Source organism: Bos mutus, chromosome 9 (assembly GCF_027580195.1).
Source record: "Bos mutus isolate GX-2022 chromosome 9, NWIPB_WYAK_1.1, whole genome shotgun sequence".
Classification (NCBI taxonomy): Eukaryota; Metazoa; Chordata; class Mammalia; order Artiodactyla; family Bovidae; genus Bos; species Bos mutus.
This window is the reverse complement of record NC_091625.1, coordinates 38445795-38473511: the sequence shown is the minus strand read 5'-3', so window position 1 is coordinate 38473511 and position 27717 is coordinate 38445795. Positions and strand designations below refer to the sequence as shown.

Genomic DNA, 27717 nt, shown 5'->3' with positions numbered 1-27717 from the left:
TATCTACTTCATAATATCAGAACTATCAAAACTAGTTAAAAACCTATTAAGACTGTCTATAAAATATATCACAAATTAGTTAGGAATAATTAAGAAGAAACTATCAAAGGACCATACTAAGTTCTCTAAGAGAGACACAACTTTCTACTATTATTCCTGAAAATGGATACTTTTAAGTGAAGGAAGTCTTTTAACTTCTTTTATTCTTTAAAGAGAGGAAGATAAAAGTGACGGATGAAGTTTATATAATAATACAGGCTCCCAGGCCTTTAATATGGCCCCAGTCTGATTCTTAAATCCTACTTAACTCAATACAAGTATGATTAAGTTCTTTTGATAACTCTAGCCAGAACTCTGTGTGTTGAATCTGCAGACTGTCTAGGAAGAGCCACAGAAATTGCACTATGCTGCCATTTCATTCAGTAGATATTTACTAAATGCCAAACACCATTCTAGGTGCAACAGACCCAGCAGTGAACAACAACAATTCCCTACTCTACTGGAGGCTATATTCTATTCTCATTCTTCTCTAGTAAGAAGGATAGAGGACTCTCTCAGTGGATGGTGAGCTTTGGAGGACTTATGATTCCTCTACTGTGTTCAAAATTTTGGTATGTGCTTTTGGACATTTAATCCAGAAAAGGTTAAGAACCACTATACAATAAGCAGGCAAACTCATTCTTGATTTACTATTTGTCAAAAAACTTAACAATTAGCAAGGAGCTATTTATAGTTCTTGGCGTATTTATATTTACACTAGAAATAAGGAATCTAAAGGAGCATATACACATTCCAATATGTGTTTTTCTATTTTCATTGATAAAAACGGACTAGATGACATTTATTAATACAAAGCACAACCAAAAATCATTCTTAGTTATTGGAGACTACTAATACATTAAAGTTTTAAAACTATGCCTTTTAACAGTGTAATTTTAAAACAATTTATCATTTGCTTAAGGATAAATATGTTTGTATGTAGATATGGTGGCCTTTGAAATACCTCTAGTATAGCAGAGGCAAAAAGGAGACGAACACAAAGCTAGAAAGAGCATTGTGATTAGTTTCTTAAGAGTCTAACATTTTTAAAGTTCTCTACAGATTTTCCTAACATGTTTTAATTAAAAATAAACCTTTAACAAGTTATAATTATATAAACAAACATTTTAAATGTTGACATGGTATTTTTATCAAAATATACCAAGGAGGATTATGCTGAACTTAATTAGAAATTACATGTCTTTAGCTTTTAAGGATTAACTTTAAATGTCTGGATAATCATTACTGTACAATATAGAGTTTGCACCACTTTACCTTCTGTATGTCCACAGTGAAGGTGTATCTTTCACCAATATACTCATTTTTAATATGCTGGGCTGATAATAAAAGCAAACGTTTATGGTTGACTCCCATGTTCAATAAACTGTGCAAGTTGCTTAAGCTCATTAGCATCTCACACAGAAAAAGAGACTGTGCCTACTAGTTGGCATAGTTGGCTATTTGCTCAAATAAAATTTAATCAATATCACTGTGACATTCCACAATATAGAATTAGCTTGACAAAATTTAAATTTAAACTCTTAAAAAAAGATCTGTAATCTAGTTTTCACTTTATCACTTACATACTTCCCTCTAAAAGAGTTTATTTTATTTTTTGGGCTGTACAGTGAAGCATGAGGGATCTTAGTTCTCCCAATAGGGATGGAACCCAGGCTGCCTGCAGTGGAAGCTTGGAGCCCTAACCACTGGACTGCCAGGGAATTCCGATTTTCCTCTAACAGAGTCTGACAAGACCTTTTTCCTCAGTCAACTGTGAATGTCAGTGTGACCTTATCAAGTTCATCATCACTGTATATACTATGTATTATTCAACTACATTTTTTGTTAAGTAAATTGATATAACTTTTATACTTAAATTACAAAACAAGGTATTCTGGAAATGATATATAACAACTGTAACAGAGAAAATCAGGAAAGGAGTACGTCAAGGCTGTATATTGTCACTCTGCTTATTTAATTTATATGCAGACTACATCATGAGAAATGCTGGACTGGATGAAGCATGAGCTAGAATCAAGATTGCTGGGAGAAATATCAATAACCTCAGATGTGCAGGTAACACCACCCTTATGGAAGAAAGCAGAGAGGAAATAAAGAGCCTCTTGATGAAAGTCAAAGAGGAGAGTGAAAAAGTTGGCTTAAAACTCAACATTCAGAAAACTAAAATCATGGCATCTGGTCCCATCACTTCATGGCAAATAGATGGGGAGACAATGCAAACAGTGAGAGACTTTAGACAGCATATTAAAAAACAGAGACATTACTTTGCCAACAAAGGTCCAAACATTCAAAGCTATGGTTTTTCCAGTAGTCATGTATGGATGTGAGAATTGGACTATAAAGAAAGCTGAGTGTTGAAGAATTGATGCTTTTGAACTGTGGTGTTGGAGAAGACTCTTGAGAGTCCCTTGGACTGCAAGGAGATCCAACCAGTCCATTCTAAAGGGAATCAGTCCTGAATATTGACTGGAAGGACTGATGCTGAAGCTGAAACTCCAATCCTTTGGCCACCTGATGCAAAGAACTGACTCTTTTGAAAAGACCCTGATGCTGGCAAAGATTGAAGGCAGGAGGAGAAGGGGATGACAGAGGATGAGATGGTTGGATGGCATCACTGACTCAATGGACATGAGTATGAGTCAACTCTGGAAGTTGGTGATGAACAGGGAGGCCTGGCGTGCTGAAGTCCATGGGATCGCACAGAGTCGGACACAACTGAGTGACTAAACTCAACTGAATAGAGCAATATCTGTAGGCCTTCTACGGTGCTAGACTGTGGTAAGAGCTTTAAAAGATACTCATATTTAATACACCCAAAACGCATATGAGGTAGGTACTTTGACTCTCATTTTTAAAGATGAGAAAACTAAAAGTTCGTCTCCTGCCCAAGGTCCTGTAATGAGTGACAGAGTTAGCATTCATGCTTAAGTATGTCAGACTTCAAAGCTGTTAAATCTTTTTCAATAAAAATCATATCTTTAAAATTCAGTTATTAGATTTAATTTCAAACAACTTAATATTCAGATTTTTAAAAAGACTATTTTTAAAATTTTTATTTTAAACTGACTTCTGAAGCAGCATTCACTGAATAGAAAAAGGCTGTCATCAACTATTTTATATACTTCTCACAAAGAAGATGATATGTAGAAACAGCTAGAGTTATTATATACTTATCTCTTAAAAATGTGTTTATTTTTAAAGTAATCTGAATCCTCAAGTAATTGAAATACAGTTACTACATCTTACCTTCGAGGAGGAATGTTAACATCTGCCAGTGTATACAGAGGTGTTAGGCTTGAAACAAGATAATGCAGTTGAGGAAAAGGAACTAAATTCATGCTGATTTCATTCAGGTCCATATTAAGGGATCCTTCAAACCTGGCAGAGCTAAAAAATTAACATTAAAACATGAAAAATATTAATGTAGCTTGATTTAATCAGCAGGCACTTTCTTACTTTCTTACACTGTACTTTAGTAGAGAATAAATGCTTTTTCTGTATTACTGAAATTTAGTATCATGAACATAATGTATAAAGATAATTAAAATATAACACAACATCTACAGCAATTCTTATTTCTGGATTATCTAAAGTATAACCAGACACATGACCACAGTTGTTAATTATATACATAAATTTTTACTTAAAACAGATTTCAGATTGAATCAAATACATATAGTTCAATAGTTAATTCTATAAATCTTACTATTAATAAATTCCCCCAGGGTTTGCTTATATGTGCTATAATTTGCAATAATGCCAAAGTAATCTTTTAGATCAAAGTCAAACAAATATTTTGGACCAGCTAATAAAGTTATATATCAGCTGGTTTAAAAGGTTAATTTACAGAAAGGAAAAGAAAAAAGTTTGCTTGTGTCTAACCAAAGTGTTTCTCAAGTATATCTCCCACAAAACCTATTATCATTTAACACCTATTACTATTTCATGGAATGTACTTGGGGAAAATGCTGCTCTGGAGTTAGTGAAAATAAAATTCTGATCTATCATTCAAAGATCTGAAAATACTAGACAAACTAAAATTTTTTAAATAAAAATTTTAAAGAAGTTTCTATAACTTAGACTAACTAAAAAATGCTACTGTAAAACATCATCAAAAGCACAGTGAAGTTTTAAACTGCCCTTCGGTACACTGTGAATAGAATTACCTTGTTAAATTGAGCAGCAAATTTGCCACAATGTTGTTCATTGCATCGAAAGGTTTCTCCTGCCGCTTTTTAACAACTCCAGTACTTGAAGTAACCAGACTCTTTGGCTTTATAGCTGCACCCAACTTTCCAGAATTCACCATGAGGTCAATTTTGCTAATGATGTCAAATAAAGACTTTTAAGGGAAAAATATTGGGAAAGAAGCTAATTAAGAAGGGAAGACATAGACGACAATTCTTCCAGGAAGACAAAAAAAAGTCAATTTAAACTTATTTTTTGTCTTAGATGGAAAGGCTGAAAAGTGGAGATTGTTTCACATAAACACACAAGCATGACACAGCCTGAATGTATACACAATATGTCCGTAAATTACAATGCCATTTCTTACTTGGTTGTCAATGGGCAAAACACAGTCTGCATGCTCATTAAGTTCCTTCATTGCCAAGATGCTATTGTAAGGTGAGGTTATGACATCATCCTCACCAGAAGGATAAATTGAAGTCACGAATCTGTATACTTCTGGGAATTCATCCTCGAGCACCTTTAAAAGAAATGTGCCAAGTCCAGATCCTGTTCCTGAGGATTAAGATTTCAAAAAGAAAACAGCATAAATGGTTCAGAATGTAATTGTAAAGAACCTGAATTTCTGTGGGGTATTTTTGGTAAAAATATTTATTAAATACAATTTTCAACTCATACCTGTGATTATATATATATATTAACTAATTAATTTCAGATAAAGAAATGAAGACAATATAGGTAGTGAGACTTAAAGTCATGAATTCAATCTCAGGGTCTGGCTATGATGATAAGAGACCTTTCTACACTTCACACTTTTTTACATTTAAATTATATCTATACGGAGAAGGCAATGGCACCCCACTCCAGTACTCTTGCCTGGAAAATCCCATGGACGGAGGAGCCTGGTAGGCTGCAGTCCATGGGGTCTCGAAGAGTTGGACACGACTGAGCGACTTCCCTTTCCCTTTTCACTTTCATGCACTGGAGAAGGAAATGGCAACCCACTCCAGTGTTCTTGCCTGGAGAATCCCAGGGACGGGGGAGCCTGGTGGGCTGCCGTCTATGGGGTCGCACAGAGTCAGACACGACTGAAGTGACTTAGCAGCATACGATGCCAAGAGAACTGATCGAAGAGTAAAAAATTCACCTGAGACAGTGTTCAGTCTACACTTGATGTTAAGCAACTTAAAAAAACCAAACTATCTTGACATCTTTAGTGTAGCACCTACGTAATCTTAGTGATGAATGGTATCATGACATGAAGCAACTTAAAACACGGAGTTAAAACAGTTTAAAGCTAAGCATGACCAACTATAATTTACATAATTTTAAAACAGGAAACTTTTTTACTATCTGTCTAAAAGCAGAAACTCTAAGAATTCCATTCAGGTAACTTTCTGACACACAGAGTTCTATTTACACAAATTCAGATATTTTTAAGAACTTAAAACTTAAAGAGAGAGAACTGGAATCCTTTATCCTGGTGGTTTTCAAAGTATGGCTTGTGAACCGTTAGTGGGTTATAAACCTAATTTATAAGACCACGACTAGTATTCTCTTTTCTTAAATGAAACAAAAGAAATATTAGTAAGTCACATATAGTGTGGGTAAATAATCTGTTTTAGTTTGTACATGTTTGTGTGTGTGTGCTGGGCTGTGATATAAAATGTACTTCTTGCTATTCTGATGAAAGAAAAGTTTAAAAGCCAATGCTCTAACCCCATGTGAATAAATATTAAAAAGTTATGATGTTAAAAATATTAGATGAAAGTGATGGAGATTTTTTGGGTTAAAAAGAGATTTTTTGGGGTTAATCCTTAATAAGGACTTTCTAAGCATTATAAAAACCAAAGCCATTACAGAGAAAGACAGTTTTGATTCCATTAAAAATAAAATTCCTCTTTCCATATATATGGAAAAAAAAGGCAAACCAAGAAAAAAATCTTCAAAACATATGATGGAGGACTAAATTTCTTTAATAAAGAGAGTTACAAATCAACAGTAAAAAACATGAATAATGCAATGGAAAAATGAGCGAAGGATAGAAATTATAATAATTATTACAATAAAATAAACCAAATAATAAACTAAATTGCAAATAGATATAAAGATACTCAATATTTCATCTAATTAAAAATGCAAATTAACACAATATAATTTTGAATATATTAATGTCTTATAATATGCAGTGTTGGTGACAGTGTGGGGAAATAAGCTCTTATAAATTGCTGCTAATAATACAGATTGGTGCAGTATTGTGGCAAGATACTTTAGTAGTATCAATCAAAACTTAAAATGTACCAACAAACCTTGGTTCCACTTTCCTATCTTGGAATATTGTTTACAGCTATTGTGGCACAAACGAACAAAGATGCAGATACCAAATGTTCGCTGGGGAACTTTATGTCGTAACTAAAAACCATGGACAATTTGACATCCATTAAGGAGGAACTGGCTTCAAAAATTATATATTTACACAATCGGACAGGGCTGATATTGAAAAATGTTCAGAAACAATTTAAGGTGAAAATATGGTAGAGTAATACGTATTGCATGATCTTGTTTATGTAAAAACACACAAAATGTGCACAGAAAATATCTGGAAGGAGAGACACTGGCAAACTTGACTATCTGTGAGGAGAGAGATTAGGGATTAGATGTGGGAAAAGACTTCATTTTTAATCTTCAATATTGTTTCAAGTATATTTGCCATTTTCAGTGAACTATGAATAAAGTACAATCTACTGAGATTCTGAGTAATAAAGGGATATAAAAAGGTACCATAAAGAACTATAAATCAAACTGATATTTTTTGGAAAACTTACTCAAAATCTGCAGGTTAATTATGTCAATAGAAAGAAAACTAGTTTCTTAATTTAATTATTATAATGGCCTTCTAAAGGCATGGTTACACTGCAATTTTAATTTTCAAATACTATCATACTGAATAATAATGAAAGTCAATTGTACATAACCTGCTGAATATAAAAATCTTAATCTCAGCTTGGAGGAAAAAAGTGTGGCAAATTTTTCTTTTAAAATAGGCTAATTCTCTTTTGAAATTAACAAATTATGATCAGTTTCTACTTCATGGAACAGAGGAGCAAAATACTTCACTTGCAAGGTACAGGCTTCCCTGAGAAAGAAAGCAATGCAGATCATTTATTCTAGGTTAAGGTGGTTAATTACCATGTAAGGAATGATTTAAAGGAGCTAAGAGGATTTATTTTACTTATTTCTCTTATTGAACACAAGAAAGGGCTGAAGGTGGTTAAAGAAAGGGTACTGATATTCTTCTGCAAGCACATCTATGAATATGCACAAATAATTAGCTCTAGTTAGGATGCAGACTCACATAAGGAAACTCTTAGGAGAAAGGCAGCATTCTCAAAAAGCTCATACTGAAATCTACTTTCCAGTAAAGATAGAAGAAAAGCTTTTTCAGATTCAGTTCTATTGGCTCTTTAAATGCTTTTAAGTTTGTAAAAAATGGTCAGAGTGACACAATTTGACAAAAATTTAAGATAAAAAGCTGTTATGTACATGCACTCATAAACATACTCTTAATTCTTAATGGTTCTATCTTTTTAAAGTAAAGGCCTGAAATGTTGGCAAAATGAATACCCACTTGCATTTTCACACTGTAATAGACAAATGATTGAATAATTTTACCTCCTCCCATGGAATGTATTATAAAAAAACACTGCAAACAATCACAGTGCTCTGCTGACTTTCTGAGCTTCTCTAAAATCTTTTCCAGATAAAGACTGCCAAAGACTTTGTGACCCACAGCCCTAGAAAAAAGAATACAGATTAAAAAAAAAAATCTTGCATTTATTATTTCAGATTTTATTATTTCTGACTTAAAAGACTATAAACTTGAAAAGGTATTTTTACTATTTTAAGTAAATTCTATTCCCGTTTAATATCAATAAATCATATTATATAATCTCAAAGATATTTGGTAGAAAATTGAGCAAATAAACACACACACACACATATATATATTTAAAACTATAATCCAAAAATAACCTGGTAAGTTAGTTCACTATCAATGGATATTAAACTACAGTTTTTAAAATTTATCTTAAGGTATAAATACAACAAAATGAGTTTTAGTTACATAGATTTTTTTCCTCATCTTCACTTAATCTCTGACTATGGTGTATGTTATGTATTAAAAAGCAGATTGTGGTCAACTAGAAAGACATGAAAAATAAAAAATTCTAAATGGACCTTAGGCTTAAAATATGAGAAAAACATCGGTCACATCATGTTAGTACTAGATGAAATGCCACACACTTCATCTGGTACTAATATTCATGAGGCTCTGCAAGCCTTTTTGGTTGCCCAGATTTGCAAGTATTATTATGGTGAACTGAAATATAAGAATGACTTCCACACAACATGTGGTCAGGTGTAACTCAAAAGTTACAGAATAAGTTATACATGCTGGTTTGCATCTCGGTATTTGTATGATCATTTTCTATTAAATCTGATTGACAGGAAAACTTTAATAGTGTCTTTACTATTACCTATAGTAATAGGTAAGATAACAGTTTATACTTGCAGTTTTTGTCCCTACTTAGCATTTATGAAGAATCAAATTACAAGGAGAAATTTTAGTAAATGAATTTTTCATGATTCATCTTTTTCTTTAAAAAAAAAAAAAGAGAGAGAAACAACTAGGATGCAGATAGCCTCCAAGCATTGTGAAACACCATCATCTATGAAGGAAAAGATGATGGGCTGAAAGGCCTAGTGTGAGGCATGGCAAATTACATCTTGCTTTCATGTCAGTAGGACCTAACAGAATGAAACAAAGACTCCTCATGTTTTTCAGATGACATTTGATTTTTACATTCGGCAAAATCTCACCAATTATTCCCCGAGCCAGAAATATCAGTGATGAGCTGCTTACTATCAAATACATCTCTCAATGGTCCCTGAAGAATTTCATTTACTACCCCTTCCTCCATGTCAATCAAAACAGCCTGAGAAAGAGAAATAAAATGTAATCAGCATATTTTTCTTTAGTCACTCTATAAATAAAAATCATTTTTGAGCTTATAGTTGCATTTTTCTTTTTATAATTTAAACCCAATCAAATCTTTGAGGCTTTTATATAGAATTTGTAACAAAAATTAAAAAATTAATTTCACTCTGCTCCAAAAGTGGAATACAATGAAAAGATGGATTCTGAACCTTTATCCAAAGAATAAGAAGGAAAAAAGGGAACTGAATGATTCTCTCTGGTTTTCTAACAATTCTTTTATGCATATGCCTAGTGTTAGCTGCTTAGTCGTGTTCGACTCTTTGTGACCCCATGGACTGTAGCCCATCAGGCTCCTCTTCCATAAAATTTTCCAGGCCAGAATACTGGAGTGGGTTGCCATTTCCTTCTCCAGGGGAAAGTACGGATAGCTATAGTAAAAGTCACTCAGCCATGTCTGATTTATGTGCCTATGTGACTATAAATTTCTTGAGAACAAGGTCTCAGAAGTCTAGACGGTAACCTTAACCAGAAAAAATTCTCAATGAATGTAGGGTGCATTAATGTATTTGCTCACTAGGTACAACCATGCTATTCTTTATGAAATCACAGCTGAAAACTGTCCAGTTCAAATCAGTAAACTACTTATATGTGCAAAGCCAAGGTACTGGACAGATGTCAAAGATGACGACGGTGTCCCTCCCCACCAGTAAACTCACAATAAAAATTCACAAACTCATAAATGCCACAAGCTTTACTGGCATGGGAGACAACATCTATTACTAAAAAGAAGATGAGAACCTCCTGAAGTCAATTTTGAGAGAATCACCATTTTCATAGTCACTTAGCACTAAACCCTGACAGTTTATAACTCTTTCGATCTTTCCTTTGTCATATCAGACCACTGTTTCTCCCTTGGAAGTTAATGGCAATTGGAAGGAATTATTCTCCTCACTTAGCCAGCCTAGGTCTGGAGTCACAGCTTCTAAGATTTGATGTTTATTATTTTATTCCAGAGCTGCCTGGTGATAGCTATCAGGCCTTTCAGCCTTCCCTACTTGTAATACAGGATTCACCAAATTCTGAGTGTTTGCCTGTTAACCTAAGATATTGGACACAGGGGAGGAACCCAACTACCAAGTTATCGTTTAAAGTTTAGACTCTTCAGTGATAGTAACCATATGATACCAAGACTACTAAGGAGAAATGCAAGAAAACTTTCTAGGAAAAAAGTCAAAGGCTACAGAAACATGCTGATTTACCCTTTCCCAACAGTGTTTCCTCCATTTCCCACCTTGCTCACTGGTATGGTGGTGAGAAAGAGCTCAAACTGGGAGTGCACTAGGAAAAGTCAACATTTGTTTATCACTGAGTAAGATCTGGTAGGGACTAACATACTCCCTAAGGCATGAACTATACCAAAGGTTAATCAATTATTCTAATTAGGTTAATCAATTATCCTAATAAGCACATGGTCTCCTAAAACACAAGGAGATGGTACCCAGGTACCACAACACTACTGTTCTCTATTCTTTCAGCCACTCCTCCAGGTCTGATTCTTATCATCTCAATTATTTCCATAGCATCTAAACTACCTTTATTTTTGTCATAATCAAATATTACTGATCAACAGTTGGAAAAAGCAGTTTGTTGCAGAGACACAATCACAGAACAGAAGTGTTGTTAGAATTAGCTTGAGACTAAACACAAGCTACTGACTAGAAGTGTTTTTGTTCAGGAGTTTTTACATGGTTATGATATGTATTCACTACAATATGGCTGAATGCATGCTTTGTATTGGGAGCAATAACTATGATGAAAAGAAATTTTTCACCATATTCAAATGAAAATTAACCTCCATGAGAATGTATTTTGGAAAAGGGAATGGCAAACCACTTCAGTATTCTTGTCTTGAGAACCCCATGAAGAGTATGAAAAGGCAAAAAGATACAACACTGAAAGATGAACTCTCCAGGTCGGTAGGTGCCCAACAGACTACTGGAGAAGAGTGGAGGAACAGCGGTAGAGAGAATGAAGAGGCTGAGCCAAAGCGAAAACAACGCCCAGTAGTGGCTGCGTCTGGTGATGGAAGTCACGCAGGGGGCTGGAAAGCAAAAGCAGGAAGTCAAGAGATATACTTGGAGTAACAGGCAAGTTTGGCCTTGGAGTACAAAATGAAGCAGGGCAAAGGCTAACAGTTTTGCCAAGAGAACACAGTCATAGTAAACACCCTCTACCAAAATGTAAGAGATGACTCTACACGTGGACATCACCAGATGGTCAATACCAAAAGCAGATTGATTATATTCTTTGCAGCCAAAGATGGAGAAGCTCTATACAGTCAGTAAAATCAAGACTGGGAGCTGACTGTGGCCAGATCATGAACTCCTTATTACAAACTTCAGACTTAACCTGAAAAGTAGGGAAAATCACTAGACCATTCAGGTATGACCTAAATAAAATCCCTTACAATTATACAGTGGAAGTGACAAATAGATTCAAGGGATTAGATCTGACAGACAGACTGCCTGAAGAACTATGGATGGAGGTTTGTAACACTGCACAGGAGGTGGTGATCAAAATCATCCCTAAGAAAAAGAAATGCAAAAATGCAAAATGGTTGTCTGGGGAGGCCTTACAAATAGCTGAGAAAAGAAGTGAAAGGCAAGGGAGAAAATGAAAGATATATCCATTTGAATGCAATGTTCAAAAGAATAGCAAGGAGAGATAAGAAAGCCTTCCTCAGTAATCAATGCAAAGAAATAGAGGAAAACAATAGAATGGGAAAGACTAGAGAGCTCTTCAAGAAAATTAGACATACCAAGGGAACATTTCATGCAAAGATGCACACAATAAAGGACAGAAATGGTATGGACCTAACAGAAGCAGAAGATATTTAGAAGAGGTGGCAAGAATACACAAAAGAACTGTACAAAAAAGATCCTAATAACCCAGATAACCACAACGGTGTGATCACTCACCTAGGGCCAGAGCCAGACATCCTGGAATGTGAAGTCAAGTGGGCCCTAGGAAACATCACTACCAACAAAGCTAGTGGAGGTGATGGAATTCCAGTTGAGCTATTTCAAATCCTGAAAGATGATGCTGTGAAAGTGCTGCACTCAATATGCCAGCAAATTTGGAAAACTCAGCAGTGGCCACAGGACTGGAAAAGGTCAGTTTTCATTCCAATCCCAAAGAAAGGCAATGCCAAAGAATGTTCAAGTTACTGAACAACTGCACTCATCTCACATGCTAGCAAAGTAATGTTCAAAATTCTCCAAGCCAGGCTTCAACAGTACATGAACCGTGAACTTTCAGATGTTCAAGCTGGATTCAGAAAAGGCAGAGGAACCAGAGATCAAATTGCCAACATTTGCTGGATCATCGAAAAAGCAAGAGAATTCCAGAAAAACATTTATTTCTGCTTAATTGACTATGCTAAAGCCTTTGACTGTGTGGATCACAATAAACTGGAAAATTCTTCAAGAGATGGGAATACCAGACCACCTGACCTGCCTCCTGAAAAACCTGTATGCAGGTCAAGAGGCAACAGTTAGAACTGGACATGGAACAATGGAGTGGTTCCAAATCATGAAAGGGGTATGTTAAGGGTGTATATTGTCACCCTGCTTATTTAATTTATATGCAGAGTACATCCTGCAAAATGCCAGGCTGGATGAAGCACAAGCTGGAATCAAGACTGCCGGGAGAAATATCAGTAACCTCAGATACGCAGATGACACCACCCTATGACAGAAAGGAAAGAGGAACTGAAGAACCTGTTGATGAAGTTGAAAGAGCAGAGTTAAAAAGCTAGCTTAAAACTCATCATTCAAAAAATGAAGATCATGGCATCAGGTCCCATCACTTCATGGCAAATAGATGGGGAAACAATGGAAACAGTGACAGGCTTTATTTTCTTGGGCTCAAAAATCACTGCAGATGGTGAATGCAGCCATGAAATTAAGACACTTGCTCCCTTGGAAGAAAAACTATGACAAACCTAGACAGCATATTAAAAAGCAGAGACATTACTTTGCCAACAAAAGTCCATCTAGTCAAAGCTGTGGTTTTTCCAGTAGTCATGTATGGATATGAGAGTTGGACCATAAAGAAAGCTGATTGCTGAAGAATTGATGGTTTTGAACTGTGGTGTTGGAGAATACTCTTGAAAGCCCCTTGGACTGCAAGCTCAAACCAGTCAATTGTAAAGGAAATCAGTCCTGAATATTCACTGAAGGACTGATGCTGAAGCTGAAGCTCCAATACTTTAGCCACCTGATGCGAAGAAGTGACTCACTGGAAAAGATCCTGCTACTGGGAAAGACTGAAGGCAGGAGAAGGGAATGACAGAGGATGAGATGGTTGGATGGCATCACCAACTTGATGGACCTGAGTTTGAGCAAGCTCCAGGAGTCAGTGATGGACAGGGAAGCCTGGTGTGCTGCAGTCCAAGGGGTCGCAAAGAGTCAGACATGACTGAGCAACTGGACTGAGAACGCATTTTAGGCTTAGAGTTAAGATGGCTTTTATTATTTATCTAGACATATATTTCCCCTAAAACATTTAGACAAAAAATGCTAAATATGCAGCATTTTTAAGCACAAAATTTTTCCCCTGAAGTTTCATGGAGATATAAATGTCTGCTTAATCATATTTATATTAAATGTGGCTTAGCAAATAGTTTTTTAAAAGTTAAGAAGTAAAATTTTATTCTAATGATAGTTACAGAAGTACAGTTATTTTAAAAACACATGCAGTATAAGAATCCAAGTGTATACAACTTACACGTGCTTTTAAAGAACAAATTTTCCCTTTGGAAATAGTGCCACCATCACCAACCACTCTGAAAGGTAAAACATGAGAGAAAGTCATAAGATAGCCCATGGGTAATGATGCTATTAGATAATAAGGTTAATTTCCATTTGTAGAGTAAAGCTACTTATAAGCCAAGAGAGGCAGACACAAAAGGCAACCAAGGGGCCATTCTTAACCTCCATCCCCCTTACCCATCTCCCATCAGGCTGAAAAAGTGAGGTACTTATTTCCCTGCCTTTGTTTGCAGTTTGGGCTGGCCATTAAATCTAGTTCTGGGTAGTGAGATAAAAAGGAGTTATTCTGGGAAGCTTTCTGATAAAAATGACCAGATGCAGCTGGTCCTTTTTCCTATCTTGAATATGAACATGGATGGGATTCCTGGCAGTGGAGGCTGTCATTTTATAGTTACAAGTAAAAAAACATGAGGTCAAAAAACCAACACATGAAACAATATGACAGTATCTTGGTCTTTAGGGCACTTCTCCAGACAGAGACCATCTGATTTCCAGTTTTCTTTGAATGTGACATAACTGGATACATCTACTGTTTAAGTACCATTAGTGAGGCTTCCTGTTGTAGCCAAACACACATCAACTAACTACCAGTTATATACTGTTGAGTATCTAAGGCTGTTTCTAGAATTTCATGTTGAAGATAAGTTACCAAAGTAACTAAATCTGTGACCACAAATAGTGTACAGGTCAATATAGTATAGTTTACAAGACAGAATATACGAAGGAAAGCTGCGTTGAATATAGATGATGCCATGGGTCAGGAGTTGATAAAATATAATCCTCAGGCCAGCTCTGACCAGCTACTTGTGAAAACAAGTTTTACTGGAACAAAGTCACATCGTTTGTTTATGTACTATCTATACCTGCATTCCGGAGAAGGTAATGGCACCCCACTCCAGTGCTCTTGCCTGGAAAATCCCATGGACAGAGGAGCCTGGTAGGCTGCAGTCCATGGGGTCGTGAAGAATCGGACACGACTGAGCGACTTCACTTTCACTTTTCACTTCCATACACTGGAGAAGGAAATGGCAACCCACTCCAGTGTTCTTGCCTGGAGAATCCCAGGGACCAGGGAGCCTGGTGGGCTGCTGTCTATGGGGTTGCACAGAGTCGGACACGACTGAAGCGACTTAGCAGCAGCAGCAGCAGCACCTGCATTCATGCTATCACAGCAGACTAAATGAGATGTGGCACATGGACTTTATGGTTTGCAAAACCTAAAATATTTACCATCTGGTCCTTTATAGGAAAGGCCTGCCAACTCTTGATATAGGTAAATTCCTATCATGCTATTAAAAAGGTATGATAATTTCCTCAAATAGATAAAGAAGTATATAAAAAGATGTGGTCCTGTTCTTGAAAAAGAATTTTTGTACTACTTTGTGGAATAGATGCTGCATGTATTCATAGCACATGGAAAGAAGAGCAAGATGCCAAGGCTCTCTCTTCAAACTTGATACTAGGGAAATAAGAATGCTCTCAGGTTAAACTATAAAACAAACCAAGGAGATGACAATATAGTTATGTAAAATCACCTTATTAAGAGAGAATGTCTTCCAGGCTGAGTCTCAACTACGTAACAATAAAAGGAATATTACAGAGGGAATGGGAGTACGAATTTAGTTAGAATACTACCTACAAGGAAGTAATGCAAAGGCAAATTTGAATCTCTTAATAGTATTTCAGGGAGAAGATATTACAGTGTACAAATAAGAGGAAACCTAGTCTATATGACAGATGTCTCCATATTAATAAAGATAAATAACACCAGTCATCAAGTTAGGTAATATAGCTAACTTACTTTGGTCTGATTCCATGGTCACTAAGCAACCTTCTATTACTTAGATTTCCTGATACATTTCTTACAGAACAGAATGTGCCTGTGAAAGATAATAAGTATCTAGTCTTGAGTTATAGTTCCTGTTGTCCCTGACTACATTGACTTGATGCTTTTTAATCTCTCATTTTAGTTTGGTTTTCTGCCTGTACTGGAGAGCACTGGACCCATTCTCAAGGTGTCAATGAAGTTTCTGAGTTTGCAAGCCTGAGGATCAAAATCTGAAATTCACCAAAAAGTGGGGCCTAACTAGCCTTCCCTGGGAGATAACTGCCTCAGATATCCAACCAACTAATTCAAAGTAGAACTGAAATTTTTATTAGACTAAAACTCATATAAACCATTTATTTTTCAGTTCAAGCCCAGCAGGTTTAGTTTTATTAAGCATTTTGAGAATGCATGAACTTCATGACTTAACATTAAAAGCTTAGAAAAAATACCCTGAACATCATATTACTCTTTCAGGTAAAAGAGTACTTACGTATTTGTGGTTGTTGTTTAGTCGCTAAGTCGTGTCCAACTCTTTTGCAATCCCATGGACTGTAGCCCACCAGGCTCCTCTGTCCATGGGATTTCCCAGATAAGAATACTGGAGTGGGTTGCCATTTCCAGGGAATCTTCCTGACTCAGGAAAACAACCAGCGTCTCCTGCATTGAGTTCTTTACCACTGAGCCACCTGGGAAGCTCTATATTTACATATACTCTTTATTAAATTAACAAAACTAATCTGACAACATCTGCTTTGTTTCTTTTGAGCACATTCTATTTGTAGAGCAAATACTCCTGACCACAAGTAATATCACAGGAATGTAAACAGTACAGTTTTCTTTCAAAAGTCAGCAATTATTGAATGCATTAACAAGACAGTCTCAGGAAAATTTTCAGCATTCCTTTTAGTGAAACTTTATTTCAAGGTCAAGTAAAAGAATGCACATTAAAGGTTCTTTTTATTTCTGGATATAAAGGAAACGTAGTCCTGCTCTGCTGAATGATATGAGAATATTAATGACAAGAGAATATGCTTTCAATAATGAGAAAAACAAACAAAAAGATGGACAACTTCTTTACAGCTATCAACTGTTATTGTCCTTTGAAAAATTGTATCCCAAACTGCTGACATAAAAATAATCATTATGCTATGTGATAAACTTTAACCCCATCTTACCTGGTATCCACATTTCTAAAGAAGCTGCTTATTGCCTCATCATAAATCCCTTTCTAAAAAGAAAAAATATATGTATTGGAGTTTGATTACATTTAGCCTCTTTTCCAAATTAAGTCCTTTTAATTTAAGGATTATTAATTTAATTATCCCACAATACTGTAAAGGCTGGCATACAGCTACAATTAAAAAAAGCAAATAATCATAAAATGCTTAGATTCATTCTTCCAATCTAGAGGAAATATCGTGAGATCTTTGGATTAAATTCAGCTGACGGTATTGAAGAATGATGTCTTCACAGAATTGTAGAACAGGTGCATCAAATGAAAGCTTTCTTTAGCGTCTTGGCAATCATTTAAAAAGCTTAACTGGTTAAATTAAGGATTACAATACCACACATGTTACCTATTAATGCAGAGTGGCCTGCTGCAGTCCACGGGGTCACAAAGTAGGACATGACTTAGCGACTGAACGACTACTTTCACATATGCTGTATCATTGCTCCTCCCAAGAACCCTGACAAAGATGCAACTCTGAGCATTAAGACTAAGGTCTCTGGCCAGTGTTCCTTAAGACTGTTGTGTGTCTAACGCCAACTTAAATTTGTCCTTAACGTTTGTCCGTAAGTTTGAGTCACTTTGCTGTGCAGAAGAAATAACCACAACATTGTAAATCAACCATGTTGTTGTTGTTTCAGTTGCTAAGTCGTGTCCCACTCTTTTGCGACCTCATAGACTGTCACCCGCCAGGCTCCCCTGTCCACGGGATTCCTAAGGGTCTCTTACATCTGCACTGGCAGGTGGGTTCTTTACCACTAGCGCCACCTGGGAACCACCAACAATACTGGAGTGTGTTGCCGTTTCCTACTCCAATTAATCTTCCTGACCCAGGGATCAAACCCCCGTCTCCTGCATTGGCAGGCGGATTCTTTACCGCTGAGCCACCAAGGAAGCCCATAAATCAACTGTACTTCAATAAAATTTAAAAACAAAACCCAGTTTGCCCTCTACCAAGAAGATCTCATATAAAAATATTGGCCAGACAAGAGCTTACAGAGAGTGATTCTTGCTTATTTTTTGGAAGAGCCTCAGTGACAGATCTGGGGTGCGGGTGGGGAGTTACGGTTAGCTGTACCTTGTTGACGGCGGCGTGCTCCCTTAGCGCCAGGTCCCAGAAGCAGCAGCCGATCTGGTTTCCGCACTGGCCCACTGTGCCCAGGAAGGAAAGAGAACAGACATTAGGCGGAAAAAAGGGCCACTCGCCTCGGCGGCGACTGGGTCCCCATCCTCCCAAGGAGGCTTACCCTGTACGACCACCGACTGGGTCATGCTTCGGCACGGCCAGCCCACAGGACCCGAGCCCGCGCCACCCTCCGTATTCCGCGCCCACCAACGGGCGCTCTCCAAGGGGGCGGGGCGGCCGTAAGTCACTCCGCTGCCGCAAGTCGCCGCCGTCGCTCCGCTCCTCTCTAGGTTCAGATTAAGATTTTCCGTCAGAAGGCCGCGCAAGTGTACTTGCGTCTCACCGTTACCATAGTGACTGGGCCTCTGGACCGCGGATCCTCGCTGCCTTGTCAACATCTTTGAGCGTCGGCAGCTCCGGAGGCCGTGGTAACTGGCGGGTAACTAGGCTTTGGAGTGGGATTTTAAAACACGTGTCTTTAAAGCTGTCTTGATCTGTCAGAGGTTTAGTCTTCGTTCACAGTCTTAATGCTCGAGTCAGTGGGTCAAATTCCGTTTATTCCGATTACTTGAGAAGCTGAGTTACTTTATCTATTCAACAAGCCCTTTGTTCTGATAGAAAACAGACTGTGGATGAGCACAAAGAAACCCCAGACGGACAGACGTGTCAGGGTACAGCCGAAACTAGGTAATTATACCCTCTGACTAAAATGGCGCTTCAGAGACCTAAGCTGTGTATGGTGAAGCCGCATGCTCCCAACATTAACTTCTAGACCTTTGGGAGGATTCAAAGGAAATTAAGACATAGATCCAGCTCCAAGAAGCTTGCAGTCTAATAGAAGATACACACGAAATACTCAAAAAAATTGTGACCATGTTGTGTAGTGCTGAGTATAAGTGTAATAGGATTCAGTGGGTGAGGATATAAACAAGTAAACAAAAGGAGGAGAGGTGCTGTTCAGTTGATCTCAACTTGCTTCTCCTGGGTTTGGCTAGGATTAGCATCCAAGGCCTCCACTTACTTACTTACATTCTGTCTTTCAAACTCTTCACCTAGCATTCAAGTTCATTAGCAAATCATCTGCTTTCTAGGTTATCACAGAGTTTTCCAAAGATTTTTTCCAATAAATAGGTTTGCCACTGAACAACTTAGATAACTATCATTATCCTTAAAGTTTCCAGGAATAATTTTCTCGATACTTGCTGCTTGACTGCTATGCTAGTGACTTACATTTTATGTTTTTATTATGGCAGGACCTAAGTCTGTATAAGTCAGGATAAAACTAGTCACATGGGCTCCAAGTAATCATAAGGAGGGCAGGGATTACAATTTCTGGAAAACAAAGCCAGAAATACTTGATGAACAACGTTTGGAAGTACACCACAAGCACTTGCAAACATGACACCAAAACACAGTATCTGTGGCAGGCAGGGGAAAAAAAAGGAAAATGACTTTGAATGGAAATGTAGACCTACTCCAAGGGATAAAGAACGCTGAAAATGATATATATGTGGGTAGATACAAAATACTTCTCTTGAAAATTTTCTGAAAGAGATGATTGCTTAAAGAAGAAATGATGTGTTGTGGGGTTTGTGGTATATGTAGAAGTATATATAACAACAAAGTAATGCAGGATGTGAGAGGGGAAATAGAATATACTCCTATAATTTTCTCACATTAAAAGTAGTATAATGTTATTGAAGGCATACTGAAATGTTAAGATGTATACCTTAAGCCTTAAAGTAATCCAAAGCAACATTCAAGGTTGTATAGCAATAAACCAATAAAGGAGATAAAATAGATTCATAAAATATATTCAGTTGTTTGTTTCAAAAGTACAGAATAAGAACAAAGGGGGAACAAAAAATAAATGGCACAAATAGAATATAAATAGCAAGAAGGCAGATTTATGTTCAGTCATATCTATCACATTACATATACATGCATGCTCAGTCGCAGCCTGTCTGACTCTGCAACCCCATGGACTGTAGCCCACCAGGCTCCTTCATCCATGTAACCTTCTAGGCAGGAATACTGGAGTGGGTTGCCATTTCCTACTCCAAGATCATATTACGTATAAATAATCAAAACACTTTAATTTAAAAGTCAGAGATCATCAGGGTGGATTTTTAAAAGCAAGACTTAACTGTATACTGGTTATAAGACAGCTACATTGGATATAAAGGTTAAAACTAAAACTATAGGAAAAGATAAATTATACTAATGAGAAGAAAGTAGCTATGTAAATTTTAGAGTAGATTTTAGAGCAAGGGATATTAAAACTAAAACTGTAGGAAAAGATACATTATGCTAATACTAATGAGTAGAAAGTAGCTATGTAAATTTTAGAGTAGACTTCAGAGCAGAGAATATTACTAGGGATAAAGAAAGATAATAAAAATTTATCCAGAGTACATAATACTGCTAAAAATTTGTGAGCCTAATAAGAGTTTGAAAGTATGTGAAGCAAAAACTGGCAGAATAGAAAAGAGAAACATATTCATAATTATAGTTGGATATTTCAATATCCTTATTTCAATAATTGATAAACTAGTATACAGAAAATAACGTAGAAGACTTGAAAAACTGTCAGTCATCTAATTACATGTATAGAACACGTTGCCCAACAGCAGCAGGATACACATTCTTTTTAAGTGTACGTGGAACATTTGCCAGATAGTCCATATTCTGGCCATAAACAGGTCTCAGTAAATTTAAAGGAATTAAAATAATACAAAGAATGTTCTCTGATAACAATGGAATCAAGAAATCAGTAACAGATATTAATAACTAGAATATTCCCAGATATTTGAAAACAAAATATCACTGTTCTAAAGGGCTTTTCTGGTACTTCAGATAGTAAAGAATCTGCCTGCAATGCGGGAGACCCAAGTTTGATCCCTGGGTTGAGAAGATCTCAGGGAAGATCCCCTGGAGAAGGAAATGGCAACCCACTCCAATATTCTTGCCTGGAGAATCCTATAGACAGAGAAGGCTGGTGGACTATGCTTCATGGGGTCACAAGGAGTCAGACAAGACTAAGTGACTAACACTAACAAATAACCCATAGGTGAAAGAAGAAACCAGAAAGAAAAAGTTTAACTGAAGGAATTGAAAATACAAAATTTCAAAATTTGTGTAATGAAGCTAAGGCAGTGCTTTGACTGAGATTTATAGAATTAAATGCTTATGTTAATAAAATAGGTATCAAATCAATGATCTACACTTCTACTTTAAGAAACTAGACAAATCAAAACAAATCCAAAGTGAACAGTAAAAAGGAAGTGCCAAAGATTGGAGTTGAAATCAAATAAATAGAAAGCAGAAAATTTAATAGAGAAAAATCACTGAAACCTAAAGATATTTTCCAGGAGATTAAAATTCTTTTGTGGACTCCCTTGCTCATAAGATAAAGTCTAAACTCTTTAACTGGGTTCATGTTCCTGCTTGATTTAACCACTACTTACTCTTTCTGACCTGGTTTCTTTTTTCTGTTTTTTAGATCTTCTGTTTTCCCTTCTGTTGGCACCTGACCTTTGTACATGCTGTTTCGTCTGTTTGCCCCCTTCCCAGATGCTTCAGTGTCTTTGCTTCCCACTCATTTCCACCTAGTTAATGCCTGCTCATCCTCTAGGTTTTGTCCTGGTCTAATGCCCTCTCCCCTAACTTGGAAACTCCACTAGGACAGCCACTGTATTTGATTTGCTGTTTTATCTTTAGTACTTAACACATGCCTGGCTTATGGTGGATTATCAGCAAATACATATTTTTTGTATGAACAAGGTAATTCTGCTAATGGATCTGTTTTCTTAGGATGTGACCAGTTCAAACATTACTCTTTTTCTGTATCTCATGAGTCAATATCCTGAAGAGTGAAAGATCACTGATTCTTGGGCTTATGAGAATTGAGAGAAAGTATTTAGAGGTTTCGCCATTTTTTCACTGTTGATAATTTGCTTATTCATCCATTTCTCTGTGAAGATACTCTGATGTATATACTCATACTGGATAGTTTCATCATTAAGACTACTTTTTGGTTTGTTTTGTTGTATCATCCATATTAAAGAAGAAACTTGGCACAACTTGTGCCAAATAAACTAGTTTAAAATGATAAATTGGGGGAATTTAAGACCATTTCACTTGCAAATACCTTATTTTGCAGTTTAAAGGTAGTGTCAATATGTCAGTGATTGAAAAGTGAAATCAGTGCCTCAACACTCTGATTTTAAGAGTTATGCAAAAAAGATAAGAGAACTTGTGCTGATTGAATTTTTGTATCCCAGGCATTAGCTTTTTATTCCTCAAAACAACTCCGTGATGTAGGAATTAGTACCATTTTACAAGCTTAGTGATTTGCTCAAAGTCTCAGAGCTAACATGGTGTTCAAATTTAAACCCAGTTCTGATGCCAAAAGCCATGAGTTCCACACTGCCACCTCCATAAATAATTCAAACTGTTAAAAAACATTCTGCCATCCTAAGGACCAAATGTTTGGTCCCAGAGATATATCAGCTAATAATGGCTAGTAATTATTTCAGTTTATCTGACCATGACAGTTAAATGGTTTCTCTGAGCTAAAATTGTGATAAACTCTTCACAAATAGCACCCTAGTAAGAAAGAGAAGGTAGAATTAAGGTTTTGTCTAACATCAACTTAATTATGTAAAATGCTATTTTCCTCCTATGTAAAGCATATGAAAGCAGAACAGTGGGAACTTAACATAAAATGTAGGTAGTAAAAAAGACTTTCATTAAATGTGAAAAATGCTCACTAGCATTTAATAGTTAAGTCATCGCTATGGAAACTGAAAAAAATGATTAGCTGAAAATGAATTTTCTGGCTTAAGCGTTAAACTTAAGTATTACACTCAGTACGGTAAACTGTTGTTGATACAGAGATTGGGAGAGAGAGTTTGGTCCAGAAGATAAGTTTCAGCTTGTTGTTGGAATGACAAATTGAGACATTTTATTCTCTAGCAGGTAGGAAACTATATGAAAGAATCTCTGATGTCATAATTTCTGGGTGTCACTGGGCTCTTTGATCGTCATTCATTTGGCAAAGATGGTATGAACAGAGGAGAGTCTCAGAGTTCAGGGAACAGAAGAGAGAGGACCGTATGAGATGTGTTCTCCCTTTCTCAATTGTCATTATTCCTGTCATTTAGGAATTTCAAGGCTCTTTTGAGAAAACAAGAAATAAGAGGTAGTCCAGGCATTAAAGAGAGGTTGTAGAAAGTCCTGCACAGGAAGAACTAGAGAGAAATTTGTAAAAGTGCAGTTTGAGGCCTTTTCAGTGGGATGAGGAATAGGTAGATTGAATTAATCTGGGTAATTAATTAAGGGAAAGCCTGGGAGACAAAGATAATGAGAAAAATAGTATATGAAGTGAGAAGAATCTCATGTGATTTTGTGCAGATTGATTAGATGGTTGATGTAGAATAGAGATGCAGCATTCATAGATTAAAATATTTAATATTACTAGAAAACAAGGCCATGACAGCAAGAATAAAACCCTCATATATACTTTAGAGACAATTTTTAGCGCAGTTTTAGCTTGTGCTGGAGCTGTGAATTGTGATATTTTATTTGTTAGCAGGCAGAAAACTATGTGAAAGAATCTTCTGATGTCACAGTTTCTGGGTGTCACTGGAACATTAGATCATCATTCCTTTGGCAGTTCCAGCCTTCCCTGGAAGGTCAGTAGAAGCAATTGATTTATTCACCTCTACAGGAATCAGACTGGGCCTATTTTGGTAAGTATGTATCAAATTAGCTGAAACTTAATACTTACATACAATAGTTAAACTAAGCCATAGATTTTTACTATGGTTTTACTAACTTGTCGATGAATGTGACATTTTTTTCCCCTCAATAATTGATACACAGTCTATAAAACCTACTATAATATTCAAACTCCAAAGCTTTAATAATTTAGTTTTATTATTACCATCGTAAATACTTATTAGGCATAGAATACTGCACTAGGCATAAGAAACAGTTATGAGATATTTTTCACTTTTCCTGTCTTTTGCTGAAGACATGTGAATTTATACAAGATAGAGCTACTATTGGAGAAGGCAATGGCACCCCACTCCAGTACTCTTGCCTGGAGAATCCCAGGGACGGTGGAGCCTCGTGGGCTGCCGTCTATGGGGTCGCACAGAGTCGGACACGACTGAAGCGACTTAGCAGCAGCAGCAGTAGAGCTACTATGCTCAGACGGTAAAGGGTCTGCCTGTAATACAGGAGATGCCGGTTCCATCCTTCGGTCGGGAATATCCTCTGGAGAAGGGAATAGCAACCCACTCTAGTACTATTGCCCGGAAAATTCCATGAACAGCGGAACCTGGGAGGCTACAGTCCATGGGGTCGCAGTGTGTCGGAGACTAGCATTTTCACTTTCACTTTCCCAGGCACTGTTTTAGGTATTAAGGATTAAATCCATGGTGGCAAAGACATAGAATGAGAGTAGGGGTGGGGGGGACAATGATTAAGGAAAAACATTTACAGAATTTTAGAGCACTGGTTCTTAACAGGTGGACATTTTTCTCCCCTTTTCTACCAAGAGACATTTGGCAATGTCTGAAGACATTTTTGACTATCACAACTTTGGGGGTAGGGTGCTACTGGTGTGTAAGTAAGTGGAGGCCTTGGATGCTACAGAACTTCCCACAAGGTGCAGGACAGCCTCCTCCCTCCTCAACAAAAAATTACATGATCCTAAATGTCAGTAGTGTTGCAGTTGAGAAATCCTGAATCAGAGTGATGATAACTGTTACAAAGTAGTAATAGAGTGCTAAGAAAACTTATAATGGAGGGTTATAAAGGGCGCCTCTGAGAAAGTGAAATTTAAATTCAGACTTAATGAATGATTTGGTCCTAACAAGTAAAGAGTGGGAGCAGTGGGGTGGGGAAGAATTCCAAGCAGAGGCAACAGTGGGCAGTAAGGAGCTTATTTTGTGTAGCTGTGTGTGTATCATACACATCTCATGTATACATTGCGTTATATATGTATATATAATGATGCTCAGCAACTGCTGAGTAATAGTAGTTAACATCTATTGAGCATGTACTATGTCTTAGGCACTGCATTTTTCATGTATTACTTCATTTAATCCTCATTATTACCCTGGAGGTGGATACCATTACTAAGCTCAGTTTATTTTTGGAAGCATACTTGATTAAGTATCTTTCCTAAGATTACATAGTTGGGAAGTGCCAGAACCAGGATTTGAATCCAGGTCAATCCAAGTCTCCCATGGCACTTTCTTAACTAACGCACCGTAAGTGTGGAGGAGCAGGGGTTACCGAATGATCACCAGGGACAGAAGGAATAGCTGTAGATATCACATAGATGTGAAACGGCTGTGTATCAAAGGAGGAGAAGTGCGTAAATAGGCAGAGAGGCAGGGAGGTCAAGCCTGTTGTTGCCATAACCAAAGTCAGATAGTTATTTTTCATATAGCAGAAATGGATTTCAGTTATGTTAACCATAGGACACAGTTTAATTTTATCTAGTGGCCATTTTATAGTTGCTCAAGACTTAAAATTGTATGTAAGAGAGAGTTGTATAGAGTATGCATGCACTTTTATAGATCGTTAAAAATGTCATTTTTCAGAATGTTTCTATGTGCCTATAGCAGAATTAATGTTAAGAATTCCGAAGAGCTTTTTGAAAACAGCTCACCTCTCATCTCCCTTATTTTAACTTTCTAACCTAGGTTTTCAGTGAATTATGCCTTTTCGGTTTGGGACTCAGCCAAGGAGGTTTCCGGTGGAAGGGGGAGATTCTTCAATTGGGCTGGAGCCTGGACTGAGCTCCAGTGCTACCTGTAATGGGAAAGAGATGTCACCAACCAGGTAAAAAGTCTTCTTACCCTAATAACTGAGGAGACATATGTGGCTATCATCAATACGAGCTTTAGTTAACATTCAGTTAATAAGAAAGAAGCCCCGGAATATTGCTGTTATTAAATTGGTATTTTTTATAAAGGCTTTTTTTTTTTTTGATGTCGACCATTTTTTTAAAAGTCTTTATTGAATTTGTTACAATACTCCTTCTGTTTTATGTTTCCATTTTTGACTGCAGGGCATGTGGGGTCTTAGGTCCCTGACCAGGGATTGAACCCACACCCCCTGCCTTGAAAGGTGAAGTGTTAACCACCGGACGGCCAGGGAAGTCCCATTAAATTAATCTTAACAGAGCCTAGGTTTTCTTAGCATAGAGTCTGTGTATTATACCTCTGTAAGTCTGAATGGTAGACCATTTTTTTGGGGTAAATATTTATCTTGGTTTTTTTGTTTATAGTTTCAAGATTATATAACAGTCCATCAAATAAGCAAACCTCAGTGTTTTTTATGTGCAGGGCACTGTTCTAGGCATAAGGCTATAAAATATGAAAAAACTCAGACCTCAGATTTAGTGTCACTTTGGCTTTTACTTGACATTTGGCAGAAGGTAAGTGATATAGAGGTGAAGATTCTATGAAACAAAATCATTTTTGCAAAATTGAAGAAAACTATAATAGGATTTTTTCTTCTGTTTACCATAGCAAATAGTACATTGATTTCTCACGGCTTGGAAATTTTCAGAACACGAATTTAAACTTAATAAGGGAGGTACTTTAAACATCAGAGTTGTTCAGGTATAAAACAGATGACTTTGAGAAATAGTTATCATTAGTCTTTAGAAATGTTTAAGGTTGGGTTATTGTTTGGTGGGGATGTTGGAAAGGAAATTCAAGCACTCGGTGTATTTTTAGACAATGTCATTTAAGGCTCTTTTAAACTTGAGATCCTATTGACATTTGAATAGTACATGGAGTCATATGTTCAGTTTTATATTTTTTCCACAAATAGTTTTTAAATCACTCAACTGGAGTGATTTTAAGATGCATATACATATGAATTGCCATAGTATTATCACTTAGGTTTACAACTATGCACTTCCCCCTCCACTTTTCTTGGCTATTAAGTAATCACTGCATACCTTTCAGAATGAACATATGGAAGGTTATCTTTATAAATTTCCTTTGATTAAGTGTATGGCACACCATTTAGCCACATTTTCTTTGCAATGTAAGTCTAAAATGTGCTCTATTAGTGCCACTGTGTTAAAATTATTTTCTGACATTGAGAGATTTCAAAATGACTTAGCTGAATATGCATTCAAACTTTGGTGCTCTGAAAAAAATTTCCTTTTTTATATCGCACTACATGTCATCTGTTGTTTTATTTAGGCAACTCCGAAGATGCCCTGGAAGTCATTGCCTGACAATAACCGACGTTCCCATCACTGTCTATGCAGCAATGCGAAAGCCGCCTGCACAAAGCAGCAAGGAAATGCATCCCAAGTAGCACCATTAAGTCTTCTGTGGAGGTCTGACTAGGTCAAGGGTAACGGGCCGGGATCATCTTATGATCTGGTAAACAAATAAAAGTGGTGGCACCTTTGGATGA

At 36.7% G+C, this 27717-nt stretch overlaps 2 protein-coding genes across 11 annotated transcripts in view; one reads left to right on the top strand and one right to left on the bottom strand.

The window, feature by feature from the left end:
* Positions 1–18656, bottom strand: part of TUBE1 (tubulin epsilon 1) — a 21042-nt gene extending 2386 nt beyond the window's left edge. Inside the window, 9 exon segments of the mRNA XM_005890209.3 lie at positions 3307–3447; positions 4227–4402; positions 4616–4803; positions 7921–8042; positions 9127–9242; positions 14033–14090; positions 17080–17132; positions 18211–18284; positions 18380–18656. Of these exon segments, the coding sequence (XP_005890271.2) occupies positions 3307–3447; positions 4227–4402; positions 4616–4803; positions 7921–8042; positions 9127–9242; positions 14033–14090; positions 17080–17132; positions 18211–18284; positions 18380–18656 (1205 nt within the window).
* On the top strand, positions 18549–27717 carry FAM229B (family with sequence similarity 229 member B). Of its 10 annotated transcripts, none has more exons than XM_070376412.1 (4): positions 18549–18686; positions 23855–23954; positions 25980–26118; positions 27498–27717. In XM_070376412.1, the coding sequence occupies exons 3-4, from the start codon at positions 25994–25996 to the stop codon at positions 27613–27615; spliced, it is 243 nt and encodes an 80-aa protein (XP_070232513.1). In that variant the 5' UTR covers positions 18549–18686; positions 23855–23954; positions 25980–25993; the 3' UTR covers positions 27616–27717. The 10 variants fall into 10 exon arrangements, with proteins under 10 accessions (XP_070232513.1, XP_070232508.1, XP_070232511.1 ...); XM_070376407.1 differs by having other exon boundaries at positions 23855–24011; XM_070376410.1 differs by having other exon boundaries at positions 18556–18686; positions 23852–23954.